The sequence below is a fragment of the Callorhinus ursinus genome, unplaced genomic scaffold, assembly GCF_003265705.2.
Source record: "Callorhinus ursinus isolate GAN/ISIS: 27379988/994484 unplaced genomic scaffold, GSC_fseal_2.0 scaffold3, whole genome shotgun sequence".
Classification (NCBI taxonomy): Eukaryota; Metazoa; Chordata; class Mammalia; order Carnivora; family Otariidae; genus Callorhinus; species Callorhinus ursinus.
In genome coordinates, this window is record NW_027397065.1 from 51,573,739 (window position 1) to 51,597,073 (window position 23,335).

The following is a 23,335-nucleotide window of genomic DNA, read 5'->3' on the forward strand; positions in this document are numbered from 1 at the left end:
ACACACAATGGAATATTATTCAGTCATAAAAAGGAATGAAATTGATACATGGTACAAGAGAGGTGAACCCTAAAACCTGCTGGGTGAAAAAAATGAGACCATAAGTACAATATTTGCATGATTCCATTTTATGAGGTACCTAAAATATGCAAATTCAGAGACGGAAAATAAAACAGAGGTTACTGGGGGCTGGGGGAGGGAAGAATGGAGTTACTGTTTAATGGGCACAAGGTTTCTGTCTGGGATGACGAAAACTTCTGGAACTAGGTATTGGCAATGACTCCACAACACTGTGAATATACTTAACGACCCTGAATTGTACACTTAAAAATGGTTAAAATGGTAAATTTTATGTTATGCATATTTTACCACAGTTTTTTAAAAAGAGAGTAAGGGAATGTTTTGAACAATTTTACGTCAATAAATTTGACAACTTAGATGAGATGGACAAATTCCCTGAAAGACAAACTACCAAAGCTCACTCAAAAATAACCTAAATCTAAATAATCTAAAATTATTTAAAAATAAGCTAAATAGTCCTATACATATTTTAAAAATTGGACTTGTGATTACAAATCTTCCCACAAAGATATCTCCAGGCCCAGATTGACCTCACTGGCAATTACCAAACATTTAAGGAAGAAATTAATACCAATACCACACAAACTCTTCCTGGAAGATTAAGAAGAAAAAGTACTTCCTAACTCTACTAGGTAAACATTACCCTGATACTAAAACCAGACAAACACTATACAAGAAAATTAGAGACCAACATCTTCATGAATACAGACACAAAATTCCTGAGCAAAGTTTCAGCAAATCAAATCCAACAATATACTAGAAGGGTAATACATGATTGCCAAGTGGGGTTTATTCCAAGAATGCAGGATTGGTTTAACATTTGAAAACAATGAAATTAATCACATTAACAAACCAGAAAATTCCTACAACCATCTCAACAGACCTAAGAAAAACATTTGACAAAATCCAACATCCATTCCTGATAAAAGCTCCCAGCAAATTAGGAATATAAAAGAACTTCCTAAACTTGAAGAGGGCATCTACGAAAAACCTATAGCTAATATTACACCTAATGGTGAAAGACTGAATGCTTTCCTCCTAAGATGAGGAACAAAACAAAGATATCTGCTCTCACCATTTCTAGTCAATATTATACTGGGGGTCCCAGACGATGTATTAAGAAATAAGGAACCCAAATGAGAAAGGAAGAAATAAAACTATCTTTATTCACAGATGACACGGTCATCTATGTAGAAAATGCAAGAGAAACTACAAAAAGGCTACCAGAATACATGAGTTTAACAAAGTTGCAGAATATGTTTAATATGCAAAAAAATCAACTATGTTATATTACTAGTAAACAATCAGGTACTGAAAAAAGTTTTGAACTACCATTAGCATAAAAAAAACCCATGAACTATTTAGGGATAAATCTCAGCCCAGATGCTGCAGTATGTGATGGAAAAACCATTAACTGAGAATCAAAAGACCAGGGTCCTGGTTCTGGTTTGTTTCCCAGCCCACTGGCTTTGAATCATACAGAGAACAAGTCCTTTCTCTTCTCTAGGCTTTTTTTGTAATATGTACAAATAATAAGATTGAATCAGATCAATGGCCCTCAATTTTTCTAAATCATGTATGCTTCTGAAAATTTGATTAGAGGCACTGAATCTATCCCAGGTAAATGCTCTTAAAGAGAAAAGTCTGTATGTACCTTGAGGAGTTTTAAGGATCCTGCAGAGCTCCATTCAAAGACCCTCCCCCCGCACCCCTATCCCCAGTAAAGAATACCTGGAGAGCAGATAATTTGAGACCTTGGCCAGTCCTACTGTCTTAATGTTATTAAGACTTAGAAAACTACCTGGAAGAGAATTCTTATGGAGCCCTAATCTCCATCAACTCCCCACACACTGACCAGTTTGATGGAGGTGGGGTTCTCCACAACTGAGTAGGCAGGAAGAGGCAACATGATGAACTGTGTGGCTGGCGTAGAGGAGCTACTCTCACTGGAATCCTGTGGGCACACGGAGAGAAGGACAGTTTTACTGAGATGGAATGAATACCCAGGGCCACCCACAACACTGAAAGACGGATCAACTCCAATAACCACAGCAGTGTGCTTATCCAAAAAAATGGATCTACAATTATCTCAAAACTTTAATTAAAACAAAAAAAGATACAGAAAACTTTTACCACAAAGAATATGCTATCCTCATTTTACAGATGAAAAAACGGAGGTCCTAGGAGACTTAGGACTCTGAAGATCATATAAGCGGTGAGTGAAAGAAAACAACTGTTCTGACCCTGTCAAGTGTTTTTAACATCCTACTGATCTGCCTAAACCAGGCAGGTGGCATGCCCTGAGGCAACAAACAAAAAAATGGATTTAGGCCTACCATAGAGTCTTTTGCAAGGAGCTACCTGCTCTCATACATCCAGGCCGTCCTACATTCCTCTTGGCCTGAGCAGAACTCCTACTCTGAGGATGCCACACTACCCAGGGTAATAGAGGGCATGGTGGTGGCTCCCCCGCTTCCAGGGGGACCAGGCTGTGGGATCACTGAAACTGCTCTTCCCATCAACTGGGCATGGCTGGACCTACGCCACTGGAGAGACTTCCCTCTTACTTCTAAGTCCTATCAAGCTGGCCTTGAAGACAGTTTCCTTTTTCCTACCCACTCTGCGCCCAGGAAGACCATTTGAAAATTCTCCTAAACAGTTCAAGGTGCCATTGTGTTTGCTGAAACAATCTTCAGGGAACATAAAATCCTAACAGCTTGAGAGAATCTGGCTTTGATTCATGGATAGCCGTATCATTTAAATGCTGTTAATGTACCTCATGTACTCTCTCATGTGAAGAAAGTCCTGGCTATGCTGGGCAAAAGGAGTTGATAAGAGTGCCTAAGAAACTGAGGAGAACTTTAAAGTAAGCAAGCCCAAGGGAAAAAGGTTCAAGAGAACTGTAGTCCTACTAGAAGTCCACACCAGTACTCTTAATTACCACTGCATGGTGCTAACTGCCTTTGTAGTAATTCCAGATAAAGCGAAAGAGACATAAGTACCAAAGTCACTTACCCTCATGACAGTTACCACTGACATGCTCTCCCCAACCTGGGGGTGGGGCACGGCCAGGCTTCCAGCAGGGAGGTCTGGTGAGCCATTCACTAAGGTCTCTTCAATTACCAGGCTTGTCTGATACGGTTGGTGGCTCTCCCCTACCTCCAGGGAAGCCTCCTCCAGGAGCACATCCTGGCTGAGGATCTCTGAGGTGGCGATCTCTTGTATGGCACCCGGCTGGGCAAGGGCTCCCACCTCCTCAGCTAGGGCCTCCACAGCCAGGCACTGCTCTGCCATGCCTGCATGGCTAGGCACTGCCTCCGGGGCAGTGTTGGACACAAGCGATGGTCCTTTAGGAGACATCTGGTTCTGGGCCACACAAAGCTCTAGCTGAGGGCAGTTGCGGTCCTCCTGCAGGCTGCTCTTGGGGATGATGATGTAATCTGAGCGAGGGAGGATCTTGCGGAAACCTGGGATGTCCGGAACCACAGCAGTCAGTGTGGAGAGCTTGGAGTTCTGAGGACCGGGAAGCCGGGGAAGGGGAGACAAGCAGAGATAAATGGTGTGAGACCACATGCACATTTGTGATTTTTTTCGTTTTTTGGATTTTCTGCAAAAGGGACCATAAAGACTCCTCTCTTGACCTAAGACTTCGAAAGGGTCAGCTTCTGTCAAGGGCAATGTCGCCCTCCTCGGAATCACACTTTAGCCCACGTAGCTTACTTGCTCAATCACACAGGAGATAGGTAACAGGGATCAGACTATGGAAAGGGCACTGATCTTGGCATTTGAAACTGTGAGCTGAAATCCCAGATCTGCAGTCCTGAGCAAATACTTTCCAATTTTTAGGTCTTGCTGCCCTATCCGAATTTAGCTATTTGTGAGTTCCTTTCCAGCTCTGATACACTGGATTGCAAAATAGCAGAAGACTTAAAAACCAGAATGTATAATGTTCAGTAAAACCCCAAAAAGCATAAAATACAAGTCAACAGGCCAAACTGGAACTCAAGGCAGCAAGCAAGGATTCTGGTAACACTGGTTTCTCCCAGACTTACAAAACAGAGGATGAACCGATCACTTCATGAGAGAAAGTATGCATGGATGGGAATATCTGACAGGAACCTGAATATATGGGGGCAGTGGTGGGGGGATATAAATATTAACACTGGCTGGGAACTTAACGTTCAGAAAATACTTTCCTGACCTTAACATTAACAACACTCTTAGGTTGGGTACTATTCTACTGAAGCTCAGGGAGGTAAACTTCCCCCAAACATAAAACTAGTAAGTAGTAAAGACTCCAAGCCAGGTCTTCTAAGGAGCAAGGAAACCAGGTACTAGAAGCAAAACCGCTCATGGCCAAGAAAAGGGTACTTTTATTTTTTCAAATTAAACTGCAAGTTACCTAATAAGAAAAACAGAAAAGTTCTAAGTCAACAGTTAAGTGAGAGCTGAAATTAAATGGAAATAATTTCAGATGATTTTTTAAAAGGAACACTAAGTCCATTACAAAAGGATCTTTAAATACATCAAAAGCAAGAAGTCGATGAGACTACTTAAGATACACAGGAAGCACTCAGAGATGAAAGTTGAAAGAAGCACTCAGATGAAACATAAAAGCAGGCCAAATCCTTTATGGAGCCTTTACTGGAGAGATAATGGAGAAATGACATTCTCAAGTCACCCTTTGAAGCAGACAGGTTAGAACAAGATTAAATGGTAGTAAATGCATAGAATGATCTGGACTTAATCAACAAATCCAGGCATCTAGACACCAGGGAGAGCTGAATGACACTGGAACCACAGGCCTTGCCACTAAGCAAGAGACTGGAAGGGCTGCGGAGAAGCCAGACTGCCACAAGGTCTCTGACAGGCTCCCAAAGTATGAAGGCAGGAGGGTCTTGCCTTCATACCAGGCAATCTCGGAGAGGTCAAACACAGTGCCCAAAGTCTTACTCAGTCTTGGCACATTCAGATGCTAATTAAATACCACCTTTTCTTATTATGTGGTCACTAGACAATCTACTAAAGAGTGATATTTACTGACCAAGGCAGTATGTGCCAATGACTCAGCTAGGTGCTTTATATTATCTAATTTAAACACTGTGAGTAGATACTATTATTCCCAGCTTTATAAACGAGGAAACCAAGACCCAAAGGTTAAGTGATTCTTCCAAGGTCACAGCTAGTTAATATAGGAGCTAATCCATTCATGTTCTTGATAGTAGTAGTAGAGATGATGGTAGATATAAAGTCCCACATGAGTAAGAAAAAATCAATGCAGATGATTTATTTAAAAAATGTTTTAAAAGTCTTAATAAGCACCTACATTAGTTAAAAACCATTATCACTCTGGGAATAGGTAAAATTTTCCTGTATCAGGGCAAAAGGTTGCTGACTTTATGATGGGGAAACCACAGGGAGGACACTACACTCCCCTTCCCCTTCCCCACAGGAACTGTCTCCCAGATTCAGTTTACAAACAAATCATCTAAAGGAGGGGGTACAGGGACACCTGGGTGGCTCAGTCAGTTAAGCGTCTGCCTTCAGCTCAGGTCATGATCCCAGGGTGCTGGGATCGAGTCCTGTATCGGGTTCCTTGCTCAGCAGGGAGCCTCCTTCTCCCTCTGCCTGCCGCTCCCCCCGCTTGTGCATGGCTCTCTCTCTGACAAATAAATCATCTTTTAAAAAAAATTAAAAAATAAAAAAAAATTTAAAAAGGAGGGGGTACAGACTGGTATCTCCAAGACTTAGATAACACAAAACTCTTCCAGAAAGAGGAATGCCAAGCCAATAAGGGCAAAATAATCTAAATGGTAGTGGCAGATGGCCTCCACTAAGGAAAACACAACCTCTTCTGCTATAACGTAGCTGTTGGCGTTCCTGAAGAACCTTTGCTCTACATTATCAAAGAAGAAATCAGAGACAATGTTTCAATTGAAAAAAGGAGTTAAGGTTAACCTTACAATAACAAGGTTATTTTTCCTGCAGGAATTTCAGTTTAACAAAAAACCAGCAGTATTAACAGGTGTCAGTGTTCTGTTATTGTGAACTAGAAATACAAAATGGCTGACAGACACAAATTAGAACACATCCTTATGCATTCTTTAATTCAAGCCTGTCTCCTCCATCATCTTCTGCTTCTGGCATAGTGCACAACCACCAGTGTTAATAGAAGAATGTGACATTATACAAGGCAGCTGTACCTACTTCCAAACTTGCCAGCCCAATTGCTGATTATGTTATAACTGACAGCAATCAGTATAACACGTATTCATTACCTTCCATTAGTAAGGTGAAAACTGATGGGGTGCAGGAGAAATCCCTTATAAACTACTACATTAAGAAAGATAAAACTGACTCAACTCAGTTTTCCCAAGAAAAGAAAAGGAAACAGGAAAACAGGGTGTGGGGGTCTTCCCAAGGCCTTCGCCACTGACGCAATGGAGAAATTAGTTGGGGAAAAAAATTACTTACAGGATCCAAACCTTCTTTCTCTAATTTGGCTTTCTCCAGGTAATAACTCCTCTCGGCCACGCTGAGGAGCCTCCAACTTTCACTAATCTTCTTATTGATCTCAGACTGAGGGAGGTGGGGGAGTTCCTGCTGCACTTTCAAGTAGATGTCATAATAGTATAGAAGGTAAGCCGACCTAAAGGAAGCAATGACCTCTTAAGGTTTTCCCTCATTCAACCAGTAAATAGTACAGTGTCAGGGTTTGAGAGTGAAGAGGCAAAAACCCAGCTTTTCATTTCAAAGCATTTATCTAAATAGGGACTGAAGCAAACAAACATTTAAATAACAGCCCTAGGGCACCTGGGTGGCTCAATTGGTTAAGCATCTGCATGATCTGCGGACCAGTCCCAGGAGGATCGAATCCCACATCAGGCTCCCTGTTCAGCAGGGAGTCTGCTTCTCCCTCTGCCCCTCCTTCCTGTTTGTGATCTCTCTCTCGCACACTCTAATAAAATCTTTAAAACATAAATACATATATACATAAATAACAGCCCCAGATGATGTACAGGTTTCTCCCTCCAGAAACCTGGAAGCAAAAGCTTGTCTGACTTTTCCATGGACCACTTTTTTTGTAAGAAGGATTGGCTCTACAGGCAAATATGAGCAAAGATATACAGGTGCACTGTCATCCCACTCTCAGGGAAAGGTTACTTAGGGGGCTAATCACAGTCTGGTTATCACCCACATGCTTTACTCCTCCACACACAGCCTCTGGTCATCTCATTGGCCAACAGCACCTCCCCAGAGCTGAGAAAAGGAAGTAAATTAACTACCAAAGTAACCCAAAAGCGGTAACCTCAGCAAGAAGTTTTGGAGTGTTCAGTTAAGAGGGAGATTAGAACAATAACATGGATAATCTTTATAGATATCATTGGTACTATTATAATTCTATCTTTTTATTAATTCCCTATTTTAAATGCTTAAATATCAATAACGTTAAAAATAAATAACATACTTCATTTGTACATAGCTTCCACCATTTGTATGGTACAATCTCGTATGAGAGCCTGAAAACATGATCAAGATCCGGCCAGGAATGGCAACTGCTGGTATCAACCTACCACTTCCTATTCCCCATCTCCTTCTCCCCACACCACCACTGCCCATCCAGAGACTTCAACAATAGACACAGCACTCTCAATGAATCTGGACGCAGCCTAGTCTTCCTCAACACAGTTCTCCAAGCAGTTTGTGTTTATAAATGCCAGCTACCGAAAGGTGTTGGCTAACCTGGGTTTCTTGGCCTTTTCTCCATGTATTTTATACTTTTTCTTCTTCTTGGGTGGCCCAGGGGAGGTATAACAGTAGGCTTCCTCAATTTCCTCCATCACGACAGTTACCTCAGTACCATCATATGATGCATCCATGGCTAGAGGAAAGTCAAACACAAACAGGTTTCAAGAATCTATCCCAAAGAGGACGGCAGCCACTTGATCCAATGATCCCCTATCTCTGCCAGGGCCTCAAGGTTCAGTCATTTCCCAAACTCAGCAGATCCTAAGCAGCACTGGGGGTACTTAATGAATATACAGCTCCCAGGGTTCCACCTCAGCTCTTCTGAATCAGAATCTCCAGAGGGTATGGAAATCTGTATGCTTAACAAGTGCCCCAGGTGATTCCTCTGACCCAGCAAATTTAGGATCACACTAGCTTTGACAACTCATTTGCTTATATTCACTCCTGGGATATAATAATTCTTCAACTCAAAGATTAGCCCCACAACAATTCCATATGGTAAAAAGTGAAAAGAGTATTTGCCCAGTAGTCAGAAGTTCTGGACCTTCTCTCATGTTTCATTACCTTAACCAAACTGCTTCACTGATTCATTCAGTTATTCATTCAGACACACAGTAAATGCCTATATGTAAGAGATTTCTTTACACCCTGCTAGCTTCTGTGACTTTCAGCAGGTCCTTTAGCTATTTCAGGTTCAAATTTTTTCACATATAAAAAGACAGATGTCTCACCCACCTTACTACAGATTTATAGTGATAAGGCTCAAAGAATATCATAGATACAACTCTATTTGAGAATAGTCAAGTGCTACACAAAGGAAAGGGTTCATTAGTAAAGATTAAGGATCTACAGCTGAAATGCTTAATGATCAACCTAAGGCCACCACAACCAAACAGGGACTTGAGATTTTTTTTCATTCAAAAAGCCAGCTTTTTTTTTTTATACTACACTGCTCCCCATTTCCACTGGCAACCCTCTAAACCAGCACTGTTCAATGAACTTTCTGCAATGATGGAAACTTTCTATATGTGCACTCTCCAATATGGCTATTAAGCGCCTGAAATATGGCTAGTGTGACTGAGGAACCAAATTTTGTTTTGTTTAATTGTAATTAATTTAAATTAGCCACATATGGCTAGTGGCTATGGTATTGGACAGCTTAGGTCTAAACAGTAATCTGACAGACTAACATTAACTCCCAGGCCTAAGAAACAGAAAATCTATTAACAGCTTTTCCTAGGAAAAGGAAGGCATAAAAAAAACCTGAATGACTAGTTCAAGAGGAGTGGCCCCTATTTGTGGCCACGTTCTTAGTTGGAGTTTTACCCAAAAGACTTAAGCCTTGGAGGAAGAAAGGTTTCCAGAAACTACTTCAATTTTACGAGACAGAAATGATATACTGTAGTTGCTCTTAAAAATTTGTCAGAAAAGAACTTAGGATTCTGAGAAGACAGAATTGTAGCAGTAAACACAGGACAGATCTGTGTATTACAAACCCACTCACATCTCATTTAAACCTCACTCTACAACTGATGAGGTATCTGGTTAAGGTATAATGAGAAAAGGATCAAGTCAGGAGATCTGACTCCAAGGCTCAACTCTAACCATGTGATCTCAGACAAGTCTACACTACATCCTGAATTTCAATTGTTCCTCACATGAGATGAAAAGGCTGAAATCAGTAGCTCCTAAATTTGGGGGAGGCAAGAATACCTTTGAGAAGGTTGTGAAAGCTAAAAACCCTCCCCTAGAACACGCAGACGAGCAATATGTCATCTATAATTTTAAAGATACTCCCCAGTTAAAAACACTTTATTCCTAACGTTTCTTGTTCTGTGTCATCTCTAATGATTTCCCTTCCCATTAAAACAAATAAACCCTGCATTCTGTCACAGCGCAATCAAGAAGAGAACATAACCCACAACTTGACTGGGTAAGTAATAGGCCAGTACCTTCACAGGGTAAGGGTAGCTAGAATTAAAATCAAGACTATGTGGGTACTATGCTTTTTTTGCCCTTAATAATTGACTTCTCAGTCCTTGACAGTCTTGCAGAGAAGCAGTAACTACAGGAGAGGATCTGTAAAAAATGACATACAGGGTTTTAGCACCCAGAGCAAAACAATTTAGGAAGCAGAGCCATTACACCCACCTTGGGGTGGGGGCAGGAAGAGACTACTCAGAGTTTTTGCTCGAATACCCCATTTTAAGCCTGGGTCCAAGATTATTTTCAGACCGCAGGCCTCAGTACAGCAATGCCAAAAAATGCAGAATAATATAAAGGTTAAAACCAAGGGCTTTTGTGGAAAGCAAAAGATCAGGACCAAGTTACACATTTTTATAGCACCCGCACAGAGCTCTATGACCTTGAGCAACCTACTTACTCTAAGCCTCAGTTTTCTCATCTGTAAAACAGGATTAAGGGCAGTACTTGAAATCAGAGCCACTTTCACTGTTCCAGCAGATGCTCCTCAAAACCTCATGAGATGGCCTTTGACGGTTCGGCTAGGGGCCACGGCTTGCCTTTGGGCTGGTTCATTCCCCTCTCTCGGTCTCAGACGTCCCAAACGTACCGAACGCGGGAGTAGAAGACTAAGGCTTACTGGTCCTACTTTGTGGAAGGGACAAGAGGGCTCAGAGAGCTGCAGCACCCGGCTCGAGGTCGCCCAGCATGTCCGCGGCACGGTGCAGCGAGGCGCTCGAGGGCGGGACTTACCCGGAGGAGCGAGCGAGCCGCGCGGCTCACATTCCCGGAGGCGCCCGGGCCGGGGGCTCGACGAGGGGGCTGGCCGGCGCACTCGCGCTCCCCGCTGTCGGCGAGACGCGGCTCCAGTCGTGACAGCGGCAACAAGGAAGTGGAGGCGAGGGCTCGCGCGCGCATCCCGGGGGCTGGAGGAGCCCCGGCCCCGCGGCCCCGCCCGGCGACACACGGCGCGGAGTCGCGACAGCTCCTCTCGCTCCCCCTTCTCGGAGTCGCGATATAGGGTGGTGGAGGGCGGGTATGGGAGCACAGGTTTGCTCCGCAGGCTCTTCACCGACGCCTGCCGAGGGCCCCGGGGGTCAGGCCCCGGGGAGCCCGAAAAAGACAGCAGGGACGCGGTAGTCGCCGCAGCACCGCTTCGGCGGCGGCAGGAGCAACACCAGCACACCTCAGATCGCCAGGGAGACCCTTCCCGGCGGCCCTCGCGGCGCACCGGAAGCGGCCGGCTGCGCGTGACTGCGTGCATCCCTTTGCGCATGCACAACAGTCCAGCCCTAGTCGAGGGGCGGGCCCATAGGAACTGCTTAAACGCTTAGAGGGGGCTGATAAGGCGGACGGACTGTTTCCGGCTAGAGGTTCCGGGAGGAGGAGGAAGCTGCGGCCGCCCGCGGTGGGACGCCCGGGCCGCTTAGCCCCGGGGCATTGCCGTAGGGCGCTCAGGTAACTGGGGCGGGGCTGTGCCAAGCGTGAGAGGTCGAGGCCCCGCCTGAACTCTCAAAGCCACGTCGGGCCCTGGGGAGCCCCAGGACCACCCTCTCAGCACAGTGTTCCAAGGCCTGACCCCAGCCCTGCCCAGTCTGTCCCCGCTTGTTCAGGATAGGGTTCTTACTTCTTAGTGCCACATCAAGCCGTTCTCACCCAATCCGTTCTTCCCACGGTCCCCCACACAGTTAATGGTAGAGTTCCTGGAGTGATTCAAACTGAGCTGAATGACCAAGTGGAGAGGCTCTGGAATCGGACAAGAATAGTATACTTTTTCCCGCCAGTGTCACAGATTGTTCCACATTTGTACAAGTCCTTGCACGACCCTCACTGTCTTGCAGATGTATTTCCAGTCTGCATACTTTTCTCCATGTACCACTGTCACCAACCTCCTAGTCACCATTATCTCCTCCTGGACTGATGCAGTTTTTCCCACCTCCCCTCTTGTCGCTCTGCAATCTATTCACACAACAGGCAGATTGATCTTTTTGCACTGTAACTGATTCAGTCACTCCCTGCTTAAAACCTTCTAGTCTCCTTTCATTCACTTAGAATAAAATTCAAACTTAGCCTCACCTACAAGACTTTGGCTTGGTTCTTTTTCTTAAACTTTTTTTAAAATTTTTTAATTAACATATAATGTATTATCTGTTTCAGGAGAACAGGTCTGTGATTCATCAGTCTTACACAATTCACAGCGCTCACCATAGCACATACCCTCCCCAATGTCTATGACCCAGCCACCCCATCCCTCCCACGCCCCACCACTCCAGCAACCCTCAGTTTGTTTCCTGAGATTAAGAGTCTCTCAGGGTTTGTCTCCCTCTCTGGTTTCGTCTTGTTTCATTTTTCTCTCCCTTCCCCTATGATCCTGTGTCTTGTTTCTCAAATTCCTCATAGTAGTGAGATCATATGATACTTGTCTTTCTCTGATCGACTTATTTCGCTTAGCATAATACCCTCTAGATCCATCCACGTCGTTGCAAATGTCAAGATTAAGGGGGTATAGCTCAGCGGTAGAGCATTTGACTGCAAACGGCAAGATTTTTTTTTTTTTTTTTTTTGATGGCTTGGCTCTTACTTCATTCTCTTTCCATGTCGCCTCTCAATACTGGTAGTTCCCAGAACAAGGTATATAGTACTCTATAGTGTTCAGAACACTGGCTTTGTATGAGTCTCCCTGGATTTGATTCCAAGTCCTGCCATGTTTAAGCTGTATTAAGCATGTAAAGTAACAAATTAAGTTTATGGAGATCTTCAGTAATTGGTTTCCATCTCCTCAATTGGTTCCCATCTCACTGCACGGCACAACCATCCATTGGATTGGTCAGTGCTCCCACCAGAAATCTGGGAGTTATTCTTAACTCCTCTTGCACCTGATATCCAGTCCATCAGCAAGGTCTGCAGAAACATAGCCCCAAACTGACTACTTCTTACCATAGCCACTATAACTCTAATCCAAGCCACCATTATCTCACATCTGGACTCCTGCAGCAGCCTCCTAACTAGTCTCCTGCTATTTCTCTGACACCCTTCAATTCCTTTCTTTACATAGTAGTCATCTTTCTCCTCGATTAAAATCCTTCAGTAGCTTCCCTTTGCTTTCAAATTAACATATCTCAACTGGCTATGGCCTTTTTTATCTACAGATTTAGGGCCACCTCTTAGGAAGATGGATTTTACCCCTTAGGTTCTCCACTTTGCAACCAAAGGACTCTTTCTGAAGTGCAAATCTGATCACATCATTCAAATAAACAGACCTCTATGACCTCTCTTTGTCTCAAGATCAAGCTAAAATCTCCACAATTTGGCTCTTGTTTTCTTCTCCAAAGATTTTTTTTCCTGACCATGCCATCATGTTTTCTATAGTATTTTATTGCCTTTACACATATTTCCTTCTGTCTCATGAACTTCTAGTTGTTTATACTTTAAGGCCCAACATCAATACTGTTTCCTCTTTGAAGTGCACTGCCCATCCATGTCCCACCCGGTTGATCATCCCCACTTCCATATTCTAGTTCATAGTGCTCTGTAACCTCTTTTATAGTTTTCATGCACTCTAGTGTTTGTCTTCCCTGCTTCCCCGATAGGCTTCTCCCCCCACCCCCGATAGGTTTCTGAGTGGTGGGCACTATGCTCCATCCATCTCTGGATGGCTGGCATCGAGCACAGTGCTTAGCACATAGAGGATGGCAAGAATTGATAGATAAATGTGTGGATGTGGTGGTAGGAGGCAGCCCTTGCAAAGGGGCAGTCACAGCATAAGTTCACAGCAGCTTCTCCTCTCCTGTGAGAACTCTCATGGTAAAATGTCTTCCCAGGCAGTTACCAAAACTGCTACTGCCTGATCATGTTTATTTCCTTCATAGCCATATCACACTCTATAATTATCTTATTTATCTGTTCTCTTTTTGTTTATCTTCCTCCACCATATTGTATATTTCATAAAGGCAGGGACCTTGACGGCCTTGTTCATCACTGTATCCTTACCACTTGACACTTATAAACACTAAATGAATGTGTGGCTATCAGAAACGTATTCCCACAGTGAAAAATCCTTCCAAGCCACATAGTGATAGAGCTTTGAGATCTCACTTTGGTGGAATATCCAGCAGGAGTATGGAGTTGCAGAAAGGGCACTAATTCTGAGCCAAGAAATCTGAGCTGTATGAACTTGGGTAGGCCCCTTCTCTGAGCCTCAGTTTCTGTTATAAAAAGAGCCGGATAATAGTCCCTTGAATTTATACAGTGCACTGCTATTTGCAAACCTCTTTTACCATTTATTTTTTCAATCTATTCCCACGGTGGACAGAACAGACATTATTTTTACAGAAGCTCGGAAAGTTTAAGTGAACTAGATTCTCTGTAAGATCTCTTCTTTTTCAAACACTCTCTGAGTCTGTCTAAGTAATCCCTACAAAAAGTCAGTAGTATGAATCCTATTTTCTCTTGACTTTGGCCTGATATTATCATTTCCTAGTAGGATTTTGAAAAATCTGACCCATCTTTTGGGCAGAATCCATTGTCTGTGGTTCCTGACAGGTACTCCACATTTTGTCTCCTCAGTTTTCTACAATTGTGGCAAAACAAGCTGAGAGGAGGAACACACTCAGCCCTGGTAATTGTGGCCCAGCACTCATTCTGTGAATATGGCAAACAAGGGGAACAAGAAGCGTCGACAGTTCTCCCTGGAGGAGAAAATGAAGGTGGTGGAAGCTGTAGACTCAGGAAAAAGGAAAGGTGATGTGGCAAAAGAATTCGGTATCACTCCTTCTACCTTGTCTACATTCTTAAAGGATCGTGCCAAATTTGAAGAGAAGGTACGGGAGGCATCTGTAGGACCCCAGCGGAAAAGGATGAGGAATGCTCTCTATGACGACATTGATAAGGCTGTTTTTGCTTGGTTTCAAGAAATCCATGCCAAAAACATTCTTGTGACTGGTTCTGTCATTCGGAAAAAAGCACTCAACTTGGCCAACATGCTTGGCTATGACAATTTTCAAGCAAGCGTGGGCTGGCTGAACAGATTTAGGGATCGCCACGGAATTGCTTTGAAAGCAGTCTGTAGAGAGGATAGTGACAGATTAATGAATGGTCTAGGAATAGATAAGGTTAACGAGTGGCATGCAGGGGAAATTATAAAACTGATTGCTGACTACAGCCCAGATGATATCTTTAATGCTGACGAGACAGGAGTGTTTTTCCAGTTGCTTCCCCAGCACACGCTTGCTGCTAAAGGGGACCATTGTAGAGGGGGCAAGAAAGCAAAGCAGCGGTTGACAGCACTCTTTTGTTGCAACGCTTCAGGGACTGAAAAAATGAGACCATTGATTGTCGGTAGGTCAGCCAACCCACACTGTCTCAAGAACGTCCATTCCCTCCCTTGTGATTACCGAGCCAACCAGGGGGCATGGATGACACAGGAGCTGTTTAATGAGTGGCTGATGCAAGTGGATGCCAGGATGAAGCGGGCAGAACGCCGCATCCTCCTGCTGATCGACAACTGCTCCGCTCACAACATGCTGCCACGCTTGGAAAGGATCCAGGTGGGGTACCTGCCCTCTAACTGTACTGCCGTCCTGCAGCCCCTGAATCTTGGCATAATTCGCACCATGAAAGTGCTGTACCGAAGTCACCTCCTGAAACAGATCCTCCTTAAGCTCCACAGCAGTGAGGACCAAGAAAAAGTGGACATCAGGCAGGCCATCGACATGATTGCTGCAGCATGGTGGTCAGTCAAGCAGTCCACAGTGGTGAGATGCTGGCAGAAGGCAGGCATCATCCCTCTGGAACTGACAGATTCTGACACAGAAGTGGCAGCCAGCGAGCCAGAGGCAGCCAGTGAAAAGTTGTGGCACTCCGTGGCTCTTGCCACCCGTGTCCCCAATGAAATAAATTTCCAGGACTTTGTCACCGCAGATGATGATCTCATCATCTCTCAGGAACGGATAGACACAGAGGTCCTCCAGGGCATGGAGGCTGGTGAAAATACAGATGAAGCTGGAAGCGAAGAGGAGGGGGAGGCATCTTTACCACAGCAGCCCAAAATCACCATCACAGAGGCCATCTCAAGTGTGCAGAAACTTAGACAGTTCCTTTCCACTTGTGTAGGTGTTCCTGACGCCGTTTTTGGACAGCTAAATGGCATAGATGAATATTTAATGAGAAAAGTGACACAAACTCTTGTTGACTCCAAAATTACAGATTTCCTCCAAACAAAATAATGTAGGCATTAACTGCCTCTTTTAATTTAGAAAGTGTAGTTTACAAGAACAAAGGTTTGTTTTTTTTTTTTTAGATAGGATATTGAACTTAAGTTTTAAGCAATATTATAATGACAACATTCCAGTCCTCTGAAATAATCAGGAAACTTCCTTGAATGGGCTTTGGAAATGAAATTTGACCAATATGTGTGTTATCTTTTGATTAATCAAATGGTTTCCAAAGTTGTCTGCACCTTAGGATCTCTTGAGGAGCTTTAAATAAATTTCTGAAGCCCACGCCTTATCCCAGGCCAATTAAATCACAATCTATGGTGATGGGGCACGGGCATTAGCAGTTTGTGAAACTGCCCAGGTGATTCCAGTGTTCAGGGAAGTTTGGGAATTACTGGATTGACCACAGGAAAATCAAGCACACTGTGGGTCTGGAGCCAACTTCTTCCCAGTAAGTCTAGCTCCGTGGTTTCCAAATGTTAGCTCACTTCAGAATCACTTGGAAGGCTTGCTAAAACCCGGATAGCTGGGCTCCACCTCCAGTTTTCTGATTCCGTGAATCTTAGGTGGGGGCCCCAAAATTTGCATTTCTAACAAGTTCCCAGGTCATGCTCATGCTAATGTCGTCCAGGATCTTTACTTTGAGAACCACTGGTCTAGCTGGAGTCTAGTACTTCTCTCTTCAGCCAGCCATCGGAATACTCCCCCTCACAAGCAAAACGGAAAAGAAAAGGAGAAAAACAAACAAACAAAAAAACCCAAAACATTAGCAGTTCTTATGCCAGATCTGTTAACTCCTTTCTGCTGATTTGGTAACTCTAGAATCTTAGCTTTTCTCTTGAACGCTGCGCCCGCCAGCCAAGTAGTGAGTAGAGGTACATCTGTCTGTGCCCAAAGAATCAACAGGAACCACCTAGGATATGAACACAGCTTGTAGTGCTTATTAGTCGGAGGGAGCTGGGGCCCAGGGGAGCACGAGGAGCGTAAAGACGAGATAGAATGCAATGTGGGAGGCCTTGTATGTCAGAGAATCCCGGGAGAGAGCACACAGCCCAGTGTACCCCTCGCCTTCCAGACGAGGTGAGAGGGAAGTTTGTGGGAGAGAGGACACGTGTGACAGGATTTGGATCGTCCCCTCTTTGGATTTTTCCACCTGTGGATCATCCAGCCTGGACTTTGTGATTAAGATGAAGGCACACTGTTTGCCTTTGCTAAAATTACTTCACCTTTATTCCTTCATGTTTGGCAGAGACATCCGCTAGAGCAGAGTTGATTTTAAGTTATCTAGAACTAAATAAATTTATAATCAGAATTATACTAAAGTTTTTCTCCTATAAAGAAGACATTTTTAATATCCTTCATAACCCTAGTGTCTGTTCCTAATATGTGAGATACGTGTCCGTTTCATTTTTAGAAGGTACGTACAATACCTGTCAGTGTTGTAGTGTAGTTTTCCGCCCCCATACAGGTTAATTTTTTGGTTATTTCAGAAACGCATAGCAATTCAGTTATTTTTCTTTCCGTAATCATTTAACTGAGACACATGTAAAACATTAATCACAGACCGCTTCCATGTTGAACAAAACAACAGTCACAAAAAACAGCAGATATTTAAATGGATTTTTGAAATCTCATTTTGTATATTTTTCTTTTTAACAAACTAGTATATTTTGAATTAAAAGTACTGTACATATTTTAAATCCTTAACACATAGGAGAGGAAAACTTTCTTCTGGCTAAGTCCTGTGGTTCTGCTCATTGTCAGCACCTATACTGCTGTCATTTTGTGTCAGGATTACTGACACAATTTTGAATTCCTTTGCTCACTTTTCTTCCCCTGAAGTCCATTTGGCACATAATGTTAGATCTATTGACATCGTGCCATTTCCCCTGCCCAAGTGTCTGTGGTGGCTCCCAAATGCCTAAAAATATGAAAGACTGGATTATTCGGTTGAGTTTTAGCACCCTCTAGAGTTGGTTACAACCTCCATTTCCAGCTTGCTTGCTCAGTACAGTTCAGTGTGTGTGCTGCCCCTGGATAGGCCGTTCTTTCACTCTGTACCCGTGTGTGCTAGCGCGCCTTTACTTGAATGCCTCACCCTGCTCTCTACCAAGGTGGGCCCTGACATAAGGCCCTTCAGAAACTAACCGGAGTCCTCTTTTGCCAGCCTTTTTTTTTTAAAAGACTTCAGCACCTGCTCCACCCTTCTCTCAACTCCTTGGCACTTTTTGTCTCTACCACTCACTTCAGCACCCACATTTTTGTCAATGTTCTGTGGCTCTTTGACTAGACTGTAAACTCCATGGGAGCAGGGAACTTTGTAACCTTAATGATGCCTACCACTGTGCTGGGCACGTCATAGGCACTTCAATAAACATTTGTGTATAAATTGCTATATACATGTAATGTGTCAATGCCACGTTTTTTTTTAAAAGCTGTATGAAGCACTGATTCTACTAGAATATGACTTGAGGATAGGATAGGGCTGTCCTCTATTTAAAAGAATTAGCAATTTTTTCTATGAATATCATTGTCTCAAATAGTATTCCAGTCCAGGTTATCATCTGTTCTTTGATAATGAGGAATTGCAATATATAAAGTTAAGCCATTTCCTTCCATATAAAGTCATTGTAGGATTTACACCCACAAGATTTTGGTATGAAAGGCTTCAAGTGCCTTGCACATAGTAGTAGTCAGTAAATATGTGCTTAAACTTGCTTTAAAAAAAAAAAGAAATTTCACACTCTTGACTCATTTAATGTATCATAATGAATTAGATCCTTATAGATGGAAATCATATCCAAAAGAGAGAGCTTTTGCATCCTGGTTTACATTGGTTAAACCTTCAAGTCTGTTGGGACATTAGGGTGTTGTTTGTTTGTTTGATACTTTTGTTTTTTTAAACTAGAAGATATCATCCCTTCTGAGTTGGCTGTCTTCATCAGGCCCTCCATGGCTTCTCCCTGACTCTCTGGTCCCTCCTGCCCCAGTTGAGGATTAGTTTGCCCCAGTTCACCAATCCACTCTGTAGGCCAACATTCTGAAACTAGGTACTTAACTCAATTGAGCTGTTATGAGGATAAAAATGTATATCTGACACAGACTAAGTTCTATAAATGCTATGTCATTAATATCCATCCTTATTTGGAACTTTACAGGTACTATCTAGAGGCAGGGACCTCCCTTACCAGACCTTCCTTTCACTAACAGATCTTGGAGTTTAGTGTTCCAGAACCACCAAGACTGATCATTAGGTAAAACTCGTTTTCTTGGGCGCCTGGGTGGCTCGGTCAGTTGAGCGTCTGCCTCAGGTCATGATCCCAGGGTCCTGGGATCGAACCCCGCATCGGGCTCCCTGCTCTGCCGGAAGCCTGCTTCTCCCTCTCCCACTCCCCCTGCTTGTGTTCCCTCTCTTGCTGTCTCTCTCTCTCTGTCAAATAAATAGATAAATAAAATCTTAAAAAAAAAAAAAACTGTTCATGCTACCAGAAGCCATAGTTCTTCGAAGTGAAACGTGGTAGCATATTCTGGCCACCAGAGGGCAGAGGAAGACTACACAATAGAGATAATTTGGCCAACCCAAGAACCCTTAGAAGCAGCCATGTTTTTTAATTCCTCTGACTGAAAAGGGAGACAAGGAAAGATAGAAAAGACCTCACTGATATGAGGAATTCTTAATCTCAGGAAACAAACAGGGTTGCTGGAGTGATGGGGGGTGGGAGGGATGGGGTGGCTGGGTGATAGACATTGGGGAGGGTATGTGCTATGGTGAGCGCTGTGAATTGTGCAAGACTGATGAATCACAGATCTATACTTCTGAAACAAATAATGCAATATATGTTAAGAAAAAAAAAAGAGGAAGATAGCAGGAGGGGAAGAATGAAGGGGAGTAAGTCGGAGGGGGAGACGAACCATGAGAGACGATGGACTCTGAAAAACAAACTGAGGGTTCTAGAGGGGAGGGGGGGGGGTGGGGGGATGGGTTAGCCTGGTGATGGGTATTAAAGAGGGCACGTTCTGCGTGGAGCACTGGGTGTTATACGCAAACAATGAATCATGGAACACTACATCAAAAACTAATGATGTAATGTATGGTGATTAACATAACAATAAAAAATTAAAGAAAAGACATAGGATGTAATACTTGCTCAGGCAACTAACTTAGAAATAATTGTGCCTTGGGCCACCTAAACCAACACCATTACACACCTATCCCTTCAGCAGGGACTTTTTCCAACCTATTGGAAAGGCCATGTAATTGACCCGAGACAGATAGACATGCTCTGCAAATGAACCAATGTTAGAGAAGTAACTATCCACCAAATATAAACATGCTTGGACCTTATATCCACTGCTGGCCATAGAGGCTCTAAGGATGAAATACACGGCCCTATCCTCAGGGAGTCCAGTTAGCAGATAGGGAAGAAAAAATAATAGAATGGCAAATGCCATTTCAGAGGCAGAGATGAGGTCCAAAGGAGACCGCATGACAGAAGAGGAATTCAATAGGAAATATTGCCAAAAGCAAGGGATTTTTAGTAAGAAGTATTTGGAAAGAGTAGTAAAAGGTTATGCATATGGGGCTGGGAGGCTACTCCTGGCAGAAGGAACAGCATATATAAAGGCCTGGGGTATTTTAAAATGGTCCTTTTGGGATCACTTCAGGTCAGAGGTTTATTGGTCAAGCAAAGGGGTGTGTGACAGGACAAGAGGTGGAAGATGTAAGCAAGGGCAAAGTTTTTAAGGTCTTGTTGGCCATAGCATTGATTCTGGACTTATTCTGAAAACACTAGAGAACCACTTAGAAGTAACAAAGGTCTTTTTTTTTTTTAAGAAAATAATTGATAACTAGTGTGGAGGCTAAGTTGTAGAGAAACAGATTAACTAGGTAGGTTGTGGCATAGTCCTGAAGATAAATGAACATTGAGGGCAAGAAAGAGATGTTGGATTTGAGACTCTTACCAGGTAGATGGATTTGAAGAGGAATATTCTAAAATTTTTCAGGTTTCTGGCTTGAGTTGCTGGGTCATGCCATGATCAAGACAGGTTAACAGGGGAAGAGTTTGTGAGGATGTGTTCTATGTGAGGTGCCTCTGGGCATCCAGCGGTTATTGGACAGCTCTGGAGATTTATATATAGACAGATATGCTGGCTGGTGTTCTGGAAAGGCTAGAAATCATGTTTGGCTGCCATCAGCACACAGATAATAAAGCAATTGAAGCCATGGATGTGGATGTAGTCATCTGAAGACAGCTTATAATGCAAAGTATTCATGACATGTGGGTCCACGAACCAGCCTTTTTATAAATCGTGTGTATGTACATGTGCGCATGTGGTATTTCTCCAAGAAGAGCCATACTTCCATCAGTCTCAATCAGATCTGAAAAGTCAAACCTTAAGCAATGGTGCTAAATGAGGAGAGAAGAGGCCAAGGACACAAGCACTGACAGGACAGATGGGAAGCAGAGCCCTCCAAGGTAGCTGGAGAGATGCCAGAGAATGAGTGTGTGAGGCACTTCACAAGGCTCTAGATCCCACGTGCTGCGTGCACATGAGTGAGTATACGAGATGGTAAAATTGGAAGGGCCCTTCGAAGACCATTCAGTCTAACTCCTTCATTCTGCATATAAGGTGTTAGCCTCAACTTACTGATTGGGAAAATGTGGCCCAAAATTCACTTACCAAAATTTAGGGTTAGGAGTAGTAAAACATGAGCCAGTTTGGGGTTTTCTGATTCCAACATGGTACAGAATAGTAGTCATGCGACATGAGAACTGGAAAGGTCCTCAGCAATCTAGTGCTCCTCCCCTCTTCATCGATGCAAAAATTGAGTCCCCAAAGGGTTAATGTACACCCTCAGGACCACAAAGCAAAAAAGCAAAGAAATGCATTTCTTTATGCATTATGTCTTTCTATAAAAACACATCTTCTTGCTGTAGTTGGGAAAAATTAATGACTGGGTCACTCTCCAAATGTAAAGAGATGGTATTCCAAAGCTCACTGGTGACCTAAATGTGTTTCTTAGTTGCACTTAAATAATTTAGACACAGAGTAAAATTTTATTAGCATAACAATTTATTAGTAGAAATGACACCTCTAGATCTCAACACATATAGTACTTACATAATAAACAACATGAACATATCTTTCCAAAAGACAAAGATTTGCTATTAACCAACTCCCCCCCTCTCCTGCAACACGCTGCAATCCCTCAATTCATCCTCATGCCATAGAGGGTTAAGCCTGATATATATGGAATGGCATCAAAGCACTTGCTTTAATTAAAAAAGATATATGTGGTATAAAACATGTTCCTAAAAGTCACTAGCTGTGAATAATTGGGGGAAAAAAAAGGGCAGTTTGCTTTTTAGGGGACAGACAAAACTGAGAATTTATGTTCATTCACCTGTCACCCTGGTATTGTCTTGATTTGTATATAAAATTGCAAAGGAGACAAAAAAGGTAGCCTTTTATGTAGATTGGTTTGTTCCCACTAATTTTTGAAGAAATCACGGCAGCATCAGAACTCAAATAGTAATTTCCCAACTGACCTGAATGGAAAAGGCAAGAGCTTTTTGAATCCCAGTATCTTATTATTTTAGGGATGGGGGATGAGGAAGAGGGGGAGATAACTTCCCTAAAATATGTTTGTTAAAAATCCTTTCTGGCTAAGGCTGCTTGTCTATTTGCCAACTAAAAAGCCTTCAGTTAGAAATTTTGTCATTGGCATTTTGTAATAAGATTATAATTATCTGGCCTTTTTCAGAGCCATAATTCAGTCTAAGAAAGGTACAAGGTGCCAGTGTAGGCTTGCAAACATGGTATCTCAAATAAAGGCATTTAGTGTTCTAGTTTTCATAATTCAATTTCTCCTTATTTTATATCACAAAGAAAAAATAGGATACACACCAAAAAAAAAAAAATCCACTATTTAGTATATTGCTTATTTAACTTTCCCAACTGTATTTAACATGTTTACTTAAAAAATTCTAGGTGCAGGGACACCTGGGTGCCTCAGTTGGTTAAGCGACTGCCTTTGGCTCAGGTCATGATCCTGGAGTCCCAGGATCGAGTCCCGTATCAGGCTCCCTGCTCAGCAAGGAGTCTGCTTCTCCCTTTGGCCCTCCCGCTCTCATGCTCTCTCTCTCTCATTCTCTGGCTCTCAAATAAATAAATAAAATCTTAAAAAAAATTCTAGATGCAAAACACTTTTAAAAATAATAGTCCTTGTCAGGATAAAAATTACCTTATAAAAATAAATCTTCCCGTACTCCCAGATCTAAATTCTCCGTCACTAAAGTTACTAACATTAAAAAAAAAAAAACTAA

General features: G+C 42.9%; 2 protein-coding genes across 3 annotated transcripts in view; one reads left to right on the forward strand and one right to left on the reverse strand.

Moving 5' to 3' along the window:
- The window catches only part of HMGXB3 (HMG-box containing 3), a 45,021-nt gene extending 33,996 nt beyond the window's left edge, over positions 1 to 11,025 (reverse strand). Inside the window, exons 1-5 of one of the 2 annotated variants that reach the window (XM_025867254.2) lie at positions 10,546 to 11,025; positions 7,825 to 7,963; positions 6,556 to 6,730; positions 3,097 to 3,594; positions 1,937 to 2,035 (exon numbers count right to left, since the gene is read on the reverse strand). In XM_025867254.2, the coding sequence (XP_025723039.1) occupies positions 1,937 to 2,035; positions 3,097 to 3,594; positions 6,556 to 6,730; positions 7,825 to 7,961 (909 nt within the window). In that variant the 5' untranslated portion in view covers positions 7,962 to 7,963; positions 10,546 to 11,025. The remainder of the gene's footprint in view (positions 1 to 1,936; positions 2,036 to 3,096; positions 3,595 to 6,555; positions 6,731 to 7,824; positions 7,964 to 10,545) is intronic. The other variant, XM_073890872.1, reaches the window with a different exon arrangement.
- An 87-nt stretch (positions 11,026 to 11,112) lies between these two features.
- Positions 11,113 to 18,395, forward strand: TIGD6 (tigger transposable element derived 6). Its single transcript, XM_025867258.2, has 2 exons — positions 11,113 to 11,250; positions 14,359 to 18,395. The coding sequence occupies exon 2, from the start codon at positions 14,442 to 14,444 to the stop codon at positions 16,014 to 16,016; it is 1,575 nt and encodes a 524-aa protein (XP_025723043.1). The 5' UTR covers positions 11,113 to 11,250; positions 14,359 to 14,441; the 3' UTR covers positions 16,017 to 18,395.
- Positions 18,396 to 23,335: the final 4,940 nt, after the last annotated feature.